Here is a 12,001-nt window from a genome sequence, read left to right as displayed (position 1 = left end):
CACGGGCTTCAGTAGTTGTGGCACATGGGCTCAGTAGTTGTGGCTCACAGGCTCTAGAGCACAGGCTCAGTAGTTGTGGTGCACAACTCTAGAGAGAAATAATGCTATGTGAAAATTCCAACTTCCTGCTGGCACTCCTACCCTAAGACATGGGCTCTTCCCCCAAATTCGTCAGTCAGAAAGAGTGCACTCAGCAGTGACTTAGGAACTAAGGAGAATGCAGTGATGTGTCAGACTCCATTCCTGTGCTTAAAGCCCAGGTGGGAACAGACTAGTGAACCAAAGCAAGCCTGTCAGTAAGACAGTCTGCTATAGCTTTAGAACGTTGTCGTGGGTTAAAGAGAGCCACCAACTGAAATGTGAAATACCTGGGTTTGAATCCCACCCAGGCCCGGGGGTGGTGGGTGCAGTTGCTTAACAGCTCTGGACCTTCGTTCTCTGACCTGAAAAGTGAAGTGACTGTCCAGGTGAAGTGATCTCTAAGGCCCCTTCATTTTTACAAAATCACGTTGGTTTGAATACTTCCCCCAGCTGTTGATCATGGATTGCAGTAAGGTGCCTAGAACAGCTTCCCTCTTGGGCCTGAACCATCTAGGTCCTGTCTCACACAGCCTCTGGTCCTCGGGGAAACAAAGCCACTTTGGTGGCTCTAAGTACAGCCCCCTCCCCTCTCGCCCCCCCCCAAGCTTGGCACAAGCCATCTCTACCCCCGGCCCCCTGAACCGTTGGATTCAGTGACCAGAAATCACTTCAGTAAACCCCTTCTCAGCTGAGCTCAAACTCCAGCCACTCCCCTTTCTTTCTCTTGGCTTCACTTCCTTCCCCATTCAGCCCAGACTCCAGGGTGCATTACATCAACCCCTTCCCTGCCAGCACCCCAGACTCCTCACCCTCTGTGCTTCTGCCACATCCACCTGGTAGTTCCCCAACTTTGGCTCCTTCCAGCCCTCCTGACCATCTGTCTTCTCCACTCCTACACCCAGGCTGCCAAGATGGCTGCAGGAAAACCTGTCCTTGAGCAAACCGGGGCCACCGCTCATGCGTCTCCTCCAGCCTCAGAAATGTATCCTCTGCTCCTGAAAGGGAAGTTCTCTCACCCTTCCTTCTCCCTGGCTATTTTACACCTCCTCCCTTTCCTCAAGTCCCCTGCTCCCTCGCAGCAAACAACCTTGTTAGGACGAAGTGGTTAAGAAGCTAGGCTCTGGTGGGGTGGGGTAGGGAGAAAACTACAAACAAATTCTGAACTCTTTTTAGTAGGTTTGTTTATGTACTTGTGTTGGCAAAATGTTTCTGAAACTATTTTAGGTGTATTACATGATCGGGCAAATGAATAAATGTGTTGATCTTGTTAAGAGCCAGGGCTCTCACTCTGGAAAAAGAAACATACAAATATTTAATGGAGGGAAACAAGAAAAAACCCTGTGGAAGTGGATCGGAACTGGAGATATCAGTGTGCACTCACGATTCCTAAAATATGTATAGGTATGTATATTCACATGTATATATATTCAGCTCTGTCTGCTAAGAGGGCCTAAAATCAAACACACCCCATTAGCAATAAGCATATTTTGCACTGAGATCTTGTACTCTTATACTGTTCCCCTTTGAAAGGAATCAGGCAGGGTTCTTTAGAGAAATGGCTGCTTCCAGGGCTGGCACATTGCAAATATGAGATGAGCAGCCTGGAACATTTTGTATGCCAAAAAGTAAGAAAGTACTTAAAAAAAAAAAAATTAGTAGGAGGCATTTCATAGGACAAAGGAGCCAGCTTGAAGGAGCTGCCACCAGCCAAAGCTGGGATATTAGGTACCAAAATGATTAAGGACATTCATAAATTATAACCCATTGAAAAAATTAGGAATCAGTGAGTTCATATTCATGAGAAAGGGAGAGAGAGAGAGAAGAGAAGGAAAGTAGAATGAATGCTGAGAGTCAAATGGTGAATGCAGAGGGAGTGCCGGAGTTGGAATCAACATTTTGCAACAACCATAGTAAAATGGATCAGGCAAGAATCACCAATGGAGGCTAAATTTAGAAGGAAATATGAGGAGCAGGATATTTGCATGGGTCCAGAGTGTCTCCATTCAGATTGCTTACTAGTTGTAAAGGAAAAAGTAGTAGGGCTTCCCTGGTGGCGCAGTGGTTGCGCGTCCGCCTGCCGATGCAGGGGACCCGGGTTCGCGCCCCGGTCTGGGAGGACCCCACATGCCGCGGAGCGGCTGGGCCCGTGAGCCATGGCCGCTGGGCCTGCGCGTCCGGAGCCTGTGCTCCGCAACGGGAGAGGCCGCAGCAGAGGGAGGCCCGCATACCACAAAAAAAAAAAAAAGTAGTTAACTATGTGATGAAGAAATTGGACAACATCTTGACTGAGTGACCACTGAGGGGTGGGTTGACATCATGTAATTGTGATGCGACGCCTGAGAACACATCACATATGTAGTATTCTGGCTGGAAATGCATACCCTGAATCTAATCATGAAACATGAGACAAAGGCAAAATAAGGAACATTCTACCCAAAACAAAAATCTAGACTCTGGCATCAGAATGTCTGGGTTCAAATGCTGGCTTTACTGGTTTTATGACCTTAGGCAAGTTACTCTCTCAAAGACTCAACTTCCTCATCTGTGAAATGGGAACACTAGCAGGACCCACCTTTCAGGGTTTCTGGGGGTGCTGGATGAGAGAATGCGTATAATGCACTTATTAGAGTGCGCTACACGCAAAAGGCTCTCAGGAATGGTTAGCGGCCGTTACTCTTGTCCACCCTGCCTTGCTTTCCTTTGTTTTTAGAGAAAAAAGTGCCCAGTTTCAGGGCACTTTAAGTCGGGTACCAGTGACTTTAAGGCTAACCTCTCCACCTATGTTTCAATTTCATCTCCCCAACTTTTCTCAAACTATCTGCTTTGCTTTATTCCCTCTTCTGTATTTCTCTCTCTCTACCGGCAACTTCCCTGTAGCCCAAAAACATGCCGAGCCCTTCCCATCTTTAAAGAAAAGACAAAACCTTCTGTCATGTCCTGTAAAGTTTCCATTCCTTGCTGTCTCCACTCCCCACCTTCTAAAAGTTGTCACCTCCCATTTTTTGTAGGCCCACGTTGTGTCGAGAGCTTTACCTTTACATGGGAGATATATACTATGCCCCTATTTCACAGGTGAGAAAAGTTGGTCTCCCCAAGGATTTGAACCTAGATCTGCCTCAGTCTCGAATTGTCCAATTCGGCAGCCACAAACCACAGGTGGCCATGGAGCACTTGAAATGGGGCTGGTCCAGACTGAGTTGTGAATACGTATCAGATTGAAATCTGATTTAAATTTAATTTAAATTTAAATTTGGACTTAGTACCAAAAAAAGACTTGTAAAAATCTCATTAATATTTTTATATTGATTACATGTTGAAATAATATTTTGGGTGAAATATATTATTAATTAATTTTACCTGTTTCTTTTTACTTTTTTAATTTTTTTATTGGCTGCGCTACGCGGCTTGCAGGATCTTAGTTCCCCGACAGGGATTGAACCCAGGCCCTCAGCAGTGAAAGCGCTGAAAGCAAAGAGTCCTAACCACTGGACCACCAGGGAATTCCCTCTTTTCACTTTTTTAATGTAGCTACTGAAAATATTGAAATTATATATTGTGGCAGGCATTATATCTCTATTGGACAGCACAGTTCTAGAATATTCATCTCACAATGCAATATGGCCTCTTGTCTCCTGAGACACCACTTATCTTAGCTCCCTGAACGTGTCCCAGGGCTTCTTCCTCTACATACCCTACATGGGTGATCTCCTCCCTTCCTTGATGCCTGTAAGCCATGATGACACTGCGTCAGCCCCTCCTACACCCCAGACCCCTAGATCCAACCGTCTCCCCTCCATCTCCATTTAGTTTCCCTATGCACCTCAAAGGCAACATGTCCAAAATGAAATTATTCTGTTATCTTTTCCTTAAACAGGAGCCTCCCTCGTCTTCTCTCTCTCGATAGAAGTGCCACTGTCGTTACCAGGTAATTCTGTACCTCCACACTCATCGGGTACCAGTGACTCTACCTCCTAAGTAAATCCATAGACTTCTCTCTACCCACTTAGTTCAAGTAGTCATCGTCCTCCTAAACTGTTAGATCTGGTCTCCCAGCTGACCTTTCTTTGGCAGAGCGGCCAAGATGAGCCCATTACAAGGCCAGTCTGATCACATTGGTCACCTTGCAGGGGCCCATCTCTGATAGGGCCCTGTTGCTGCCTCAGCCTCCAGCTCTGACTCCCTGTGAATCTGGAAGATTAACTGCCCCTCCCAGCTCCCTCCCACACCCCCCACCTCATTACTTAGCAAACACCTGTCACCTTTCAAGACTCAGCCCAAATAGTAGCCCACTGTGCAAAACTGTTCTTGGTGCCATTTCCCGGACAGGGCTCACCAGTCCTTCCTTTGCCTCCTGGAGACTTTGACCTCAGCACCTGAAACACTTCAGTGCACCAATTTGTTTACTCAGCTGCCTGTGGTCTCTTAGTCGTGGCCTGCGAAAACTCTTAGTTGCAGCATGCATGTGGGATCTAGTTCCCCGACCAGGGATCGAACCCAGGCCCCCTGCATTGGGAGCTCGGAGTCTTACCCGCTGGACCACCAGGGACGTCCCTCAGCTGCCTTTCCTAACTAGAATGGTTTCAACCACAGTCCACAGGAGGAAGAACAAAATTCAAACAAAACACAGTTACTGCTTCATACAAAAAAGAAGTCCAGATGTAGGGCAGCTCCAAGACTGCTTAATTTATTTAGCAGCCCACTGGCATCATCAAAGATTCAGGCCTTATCATCTTCCGTCTCTGTCACCTTCGGTGCCAACTTTGTCCTCAAAGTGAACTCTGCTCTGTTAGTTGTACGGCTGTAGCAGACCCAGGCAACCACCAGATCCAACAACACCCGGTGAAAGAACACCTGTTCCTGTGTGTCTTTTCTTCTTCTTCTTTTTAAAAATAACCTTTTTATTTTGGAATAATTTTTCACTTACAGAAAAGTTAATACGACAGAGTTCCCATAGACGCCTCGCTCAGTTTCAGTTTCCCCGAATGCTATCACACATCACAACCAACAAAACATTGGTACATTGCTATGAACTGAACTCCAGACTTCATTGGAATTTCACCAGTTTTCCCTTCAATGTCCTTTTTCTATTCCAGGATCCAATCCAGACATCACACTGCTTTTCGCTGTCATGGCTCTTCGGTCGCCTCTGGTCTGTGACAATTTCCCAGTCTTTCCTTATTTTTCATCATTCTGACAGTTTTGAAGAGCACCGGTTAGGTATTTTGTAGAATAGTCCTCAAATTGGGCTTATGTTGGCGTTATGGGTGTTTGGAAAGAATGTCACAGAGGCCAAATGCCCTTCTCATCGCATTATATCAGGAGCACTTGTTGTCTGCATGACATCACCGGTGATGGCTAGGAAAGCCTTTCCAAAAGCCCTGGAAAGGATTTCCCCTCATGCCTTTTACTATTGTAAAACAGTACAGATTTATTATAGAAAATTAGAGAATCAGTTAAGCAAAAATAAGGAAATAAAAACACAATATTGCTATCACCAGAGATGATCACAGTTAACAAATTACTTTTAATCTTTTCAGATCTTTTTCTTTTTTAAAAAATGAATTTTCGTTAAATGAGGTCATATTGTATACATTGCTTTACAACCTACTTTAATTAACAGTCCTCACCTTTCATATAAGTTTTTATTTTTGAATTATATAAATAGAATATTCAAAACATAGTATTAAATTGTAAAAAAAAGACATAATCCAATCTACCAGCATTAAAAAATCTGCATATTAAAAGATCACACCTTCTCTCAGAAAAATTAACAATAACGACAAAAGTAAACTGCACTAAGACATGCCTTCATAAAGGTATTGAAATTCAAGGTGAAATTAAGGCATCCAGGCAAAATGATTAAAATCTTTAACATACATATAGTGAAGGAATGTATTTTCCATGATCCTTTTTTTTAAAAAAAATTATTTATTTATTTATTTATTTATTTTTGGCTGTGTTGGGTCTTCGTTGCTGTTCGCGGGCTTTCTCTAGTTGCGGTGAGCAGAGGCTACTCTTTGTTGTGGTGCGCGGGCTTCTCATTGCGGTGGCTTCTCTTGTTGCGGGGCACGGGCTCTAGGCGCGTGGGCTTCAGTAGTTGTGGCTCGCGGGCTTAGTTGCTCCGCGGCATGTGGGATCTTCCCGGACCAGGAACCCGTGTCCCCTGCGTTGGCAGGCGGATTCTTAACCACTGCGCCACCAAGGAAGTACCCCATGATCCTTTCTTAAAAAATCTGCTAGAAAATGAACTTTAGTCAACCGAGAGATGAATGGAGACAACTTCACCAGAAGGACTCATAGAGAATATGAAAGCCATTTTATTTTATTCTAGTCTTAGGACTTTTAAAAATGTGAATGTCTTTTATTATAAAATGGAATGAAAATATTAACCTAGCAATATGTTTTTTGGCCAGGTGGCTTGTGGGATCTTAGTTCCCCAGCCAGGGATTGAACCCACACCCTCCGCAGTGAAAGTGCAGAGTCCTAACCACTGGACCGCCAAGGAATTCCCCAACCTGCAATATGTTAATTACACTTATAATAATAATTGAGAGAGAAAGAGGAGTAAAGGTGAAAAGTAGTGTGATGATGCTGATTTCATAAAAAGATATGTAGAGTTGCTAAATCAAGTAATAAGTATATTTAAAGTTATAAATATGAACACTTAGACATACCATGTGTGAACACTGTGAAATACAAGAATACGGTTAACTGGAACCTGGAAGGCAGGAAGACGATGGAGATGGGGAAGGGAAAGAAGTGAATAAAAATTTATTTGAACAGTGCTCAGAGTACGGACTGAATAGATACTGCCTAATAAAGAGAGAACAAGGTATAGTATATAAAGTTGTGGTCACCAAAATAGCCACTATATATACAACAGAAACCTTTCAAATATACCTGCACACACTCAAAAAGAAATAGTTCATATCATAAAAGCTTATTTTTAAGCTATCAACAAAAAACTTTTTAAAGTTGTAAACACTTTTTTTGATGTTGGAAAACAATGGTAAAGCATAATAACAAAACTATGACCAAAAGTATTTGTCATATCCAGAAATGTAAATTGGCTGAATTCATCTATTAAAAGAAATTTTCAATCGGTGAATCTGATCTGCAGTTGGTTGAATCCACGGATGGGGACCCCATGGACACAGTGGAATGACTAGATTTTCAGGTTGAATCACAAAACAAAACCCACTAAGTATATGGCATATAAAACAGACACCTAAAATGAAGTAACCAGGGCTTCCCTGGTGGCGCAGTGGTTGAGAGTCCGCCTGCCGATGCAGGGGACACGGGTTCGTGCCCCGGTCCGGGAAGATCCCACGTGCCGCGGAGCGGCTGGGCCCGTGAGCCATGGCCGCTGAGCCTGCGCGTCCGGAGCCTGTGCTCCGCAACGGCAGAGGCCACAACAGTGAGAGGCCCGCATACCGAAGGAAAAAAAAAAAAAGAGAGAGAAAGATAGAAAGGGCAGACAAGCACTAAGTAAATGCAAACAGAAAGATATAAAGCACCATAGTCTAAGCATGAGATAAGGTAGAATTCAAGGCCAAAAGCATTTAACAAGACAAACTATCCAAAAGGGTGCAATATACAATGAAGCTCTAGTAGTTAACAAATTCTCTATACCAAATAACATGGTATCAACAATTATAAAGAGAAAACTACTGGAAATGCAAGAAGAATTAGACAGATACACATTAATATTGCAGATTTTATTTCACTTTTCTTTGATCAAGTGGACAAAAACTAAAATACACACACACATACGCACAAAAAACATTTAAACCTGAAATAAAAAGTCCTTTGTTAATGCTCATGGAACGCCCAAAAATCACTCATATATTAAATCACAAAGCAAATCAATTTATAAATAAAATTTCAAAAAGTATAAATAGAAAAGTCAACATTCTCTGAACACAAAACAATAAAACTAGTAATGAATATTATCCGGGAGGTAAAAACGAAAACTGCCACTAAGATATCAAAACGTTCTCTCGGGGCTTCCCTGGTGGCGCAGTGGTTGAGAGTCCGCCTGCCGATGCAAAGGACACGGGTTCGTGCCCCGGTCTGGGAGGATCCCGCGTGCCGCGGAGCGGCTGGGCCCGTGAGCCATGGCCGCTGAGCCTGCGCGTCCGGAGCCTGTGCTCCGCAGCGGGAGAGGCCCACGTACCGCAAAAAAAAAAAAAAAAGTTCTCTCAAACAAATCTTTGGTCAAAGAAGAAATCAAAACCAAAATTCCTAACTATTGAAGAACATATAAGAAGCTATGAGCTAAAGCAGTGCTCAAAAGGAAATTCATACTTAAATGCTTGGTGGGGACGGGGAGGCGGGGGGACTTCCCTGGTGGTCCCGTGGTTAAGACTCTTGCTTCCACTGCAGGCAGCACAGGTTTGAGCCCTTCGTCGGGGAACTAAGATCCCACGTGTTGCCCAGTGCAGCCAAAAAAAAAAAAGGATGACGTTAAATGCTGATGGTAATGAACACGAAAGGGTAACAATGAAAGAAGTAAGCCGCTATAGTAGGCGAAATTCTAAAGGTCTCCCCCAAGATTCCTGTCTTCTGCTTATTTAATCAAAACACTAATCTAGGTACTGCTATGAAAGGGTTTTGCAGATGGAATTAAGGTTATTAATCAGCTGACATTAAAATAGGGAGATTATTCCGGATTATCCAGGTAGGTCAGGTATAATGACATGAAATCTTAAAAGCAGAAGAGGGAAGTAGAGGACTTCATCAGAGAGATGGGGTAGGAGAAGAGGCAGAAGAGATTAGTAGGCAGGAGATCAGAGAAATTTGAAGCATGAGAAAGACTGGACCCACCATTGCCGGCTTATGAAGATGAAGTCAGGGAACTGTTATCAGTCTCCAGAAGCTGAGAAAACTGGCCAACAGACAGCAAGGAAATGTGAGCCTCAGTCCTATGACTATGTGGAACTGAACTTGAATTCTGCCAACAACCTGAATGAGCCTGGAAGTAGCTTCTCGCCCAAAGCTTCTAGATAAGAACCCAGTGGGCCAATGCCTTGATTTCAACCTTGAGGGACCTAGACCTGGATATCAGCCACTCCTGCTGGACTTCTGACCTGCAGAACTGTCAGATAATAAACTTGTATCTTTTTAAGCCACTAAGTTTGTGGCAATTTGTTATGGCAGCAATAGAAAACGAACATAGCATCTAACTTAAGAAGTTAGAACACGAGTGAAGTAAGTCAGAGAAAGACAAATATCATATGATATCGCTTATATGTGGAATCTTAAAAAATGGTACAAATGAAGGCGCGTCCGGAGCCTGTGCTCCGCAACGGCAGAGGCCACAACAGTGAGAGGCCCGCATACCGAAGGAAAAAAAAAAAAAGAGAGAGAAAGATAGAAAGGGCAGACAAGCACTAAGTAAATGCAAACAGAAAGATATAAAGCACCATAGTCTAAGCATGAGATAAGGTAGAATTCAAGGCCAAAAGCATTTAACAAGACAAACTATCCAAAAGGGTGCAATATACAATGAAGCTCTAGTAGTTAACAAATTCTCTATACCAAATAACATGGTATCAACAATTATAAAGAGAAAACTACTGGAAATGCAAGAAGAATTAGACAGATACACATTAATATTGCAGATTTTATTTCACTTTTCTTTGATCAAGTGGACAAAAACTAAAATACACACACACATACGCACAAAAAACATTTAAACCTGAAATAAAAAGTCCTTTGTTAATGCTCATGGAACGCCCAAAAATCACTCATATATTAAATCACAAAGCAAATCAATTTATAAATAAAATTTCAAAAAGTATAAATAGAAAAGTCAACATTCTCTGAACACAAAACAATAAAACTAGTAATGAATATTATCCGGGAGGTAAAAACGAAAACTGCCACTAAGATATCAAAACGTTCTCTCGGGGCTTCCCTGGTGGCGCAGTGGTTGAGAGTCCGCCTGCCGATGCAAAGGACACGGGTTCGTGCCCCGGTCTGGGAGGATCCCGCGTGCCGCGGAGCGGCTGGGCCCGTGAGCCATGGCCGCTGAGCCTGCGCGTCCGGAGCCTGTGCTCCGCAGCGGGAGAGGCCCACGTACCGCAAAAAAAAAAAAAAAAGTTCTCTCAAACAAATCTTTGGTCAAAGAAGAAATCAAAACCAAAATTCCTAACTATTGAAGAACATATAAGAAGCTATGAGCTAAAGCAGTGCTCAAAAGGAAATTCATACTTAAATGCTTGGTGGGGACGGGGAGGCGGGGGGACTTCCCTGGTGGTCCCGTGGTTAAGACTCTTGCTTCCACTGCAGGCAGCACAGGTTTGAGCCCTTCGTCGGGGAACTAAGATCCCACGTGTTGCCCAGTGCAGCCAAAAAAAAAAAAGGATGACGTTAAATGCTGATGGTAATGAACACGAAAGGGTAACAATGAAAGAAGTAAGCCGCTATAGTAGGCGAAATTCTAAAGGTCTCCCCCAAGATTCCTGTCTTCTGCTTATTTAATCAAAACACTAATCTAGGTACTGCTATGAAAGGGTTTTGCAGATGGAATTAAGGTTATTAATCAGCTGACATTAAAATAGGGAGATTATTCCGGATTATCCAGGTAGGTCAGGTATAATGACATGAAATCTTAAAAGCAGAAGAGGGAAGTAGAGGACTTCATCAGAGAGATGGGGTAGGAGAAGAGGCAGAAGAGATTAGTAGGCAGGAGATCAGAGAAATTTGAAGCATGAGAAAGACTGGACCCACCATTGCCGGCTTATGAAGATGAAGTCAGGGAACTGTTATCAGTCTCCAGAAGCTGAGAAAACTGGCCAACAGACAGCAAGGAAATGTGAGCCTCAGTCCTATGACTATGTGGAACTGAACTTGAATTCTGCCAACAACCTGAATGAGCCTGGAAGTAGCTTCTCGCCCAAAGCTTCTAGATAAGAACCCAGTGGGCCAATGCCTTGATTTCAACCTTGAGGGACCTAGACCTGGATATCAGCCACTCCTGCTGGACTTCTGACCTGCAGAACTGTCAGATAATAAACTTGTATCTTTTTAAGCCACTAAGTTTGTGGCAATTTGTTATGGCAGCAATAGAAAACGAACATAGCATCTAACTTAAGAAGTTAGAACACGAGTGAAGTAAGTCAGAGAAAGACAAATATCATATGATATCGCTTATATGTGGAATCTTAAAAAATGGTACAAATGAACCTATTTACAAAACAGAGAGTCACAGACGTAGAAAACAAACATGGTTACCAAGGGGGAAAGGCGAGGAAGGATAAATTGGGAGATTGGGATTGACATGTCAACACTACTATATATAAAATAGATAAGAACCTAGGGAGTTCCCTGGTGGCGTAGTGGTTAAGAATCCTCCTGCCAAAGCAGGGGACACGGGTTCAATCCCTGGTCCAGGAAGATCACACGTGCCGCGGAGCAACTACACCCATGCGCCACAACTACTGAGCCTGCGCTCTACAGCCCAACAGCCATGACTATTGAGCCCTCATGCCACAACTACTGAAGTCCGCGTGCCTAGAGCCCATGCTCCGCAACAAGAGAAGCCACGACAATGAGAAGCCCGCGCACTGCAACAAAGAGTAGCCCCCACTCGCCGCAACTACAGAAAGCCCACGCAACAATGAAGACCCAACGCTGCCAAAAATAAATAAATAAAATAAATAAATTTCAAATAGATAAGAACCTACTGTCTAGCACAGGGAACTCTACTCAATACTCTGTAATGACCTATATGGGAATAGAATCTACAAAGAGTAGATATAGGTATATGTATAACTGATACACTTTGCTGTACAGCAGAAACTAACAACATTGTAAATCAACTATACTCCAATAAAAATTAATTTTAGAAAAAGAAGTTAGAAAAACTAAAGTCTAGGAAAGCAGATGGAAGGAATTACTAGAGTTAGTAATAGAA

General features: G+C 43.3%; 1 protein-coding gene across 8 annotated transcripts in view; it reads left to right on the top strand.

The window, feature by feature from the left end:
- AGBL2 (AGBL carboxypeptidase 2) overlaps window positions 1-7,005 on the top strand; it is a 52,897-nt gene extending 45,892 nt beyond the window's left edge. For 7 of the 8 annotated variants that reach the window (XM_055091510.1, XM_055091509.1, XM_055091511.1 and 4 more), the window contains 2 exons: window positions 984-1,482; window positions 3,956-7,005. In XM_055091510.1, the coding sequence (XP_054947485.1) occupies window positions 984-1,190 (207 nt within the window). In that variant the 3' untranslated portion in view covers window positions 1,191-1,482; window positions 3,956-7,005. The remainder of the gene's footprint in view (window positions 1-983; window positions 1,483-3,955) is intronic. The other variant, XM_055091506.1, reaches the window with a different exon arrangement.
- Window positions 7,006-12,001: the final 4,996 nt, after the last annotated feature.

The sequence above is a fragment of the Physeter macrocephalus genome, chromosome 16 (genome assembly GCF_002837175.3).
Source record: "Physeter macrocephalus isolate SW-GA chromosome 16, ASM283717v5, whole genome shotgun sequence".
NCBI classification, from domain to species: Eukaryota; Metazoa; Chordata; class Mammalia; order Artiodactyla; family Physeteridae; genus Physeter; species Physeter macrocephalus.
The sequence above is the reverse complement of the archived record's forward strand: the minus strand, read 5'-3'. Positions and strand labels throughout refer to the sequence as shown.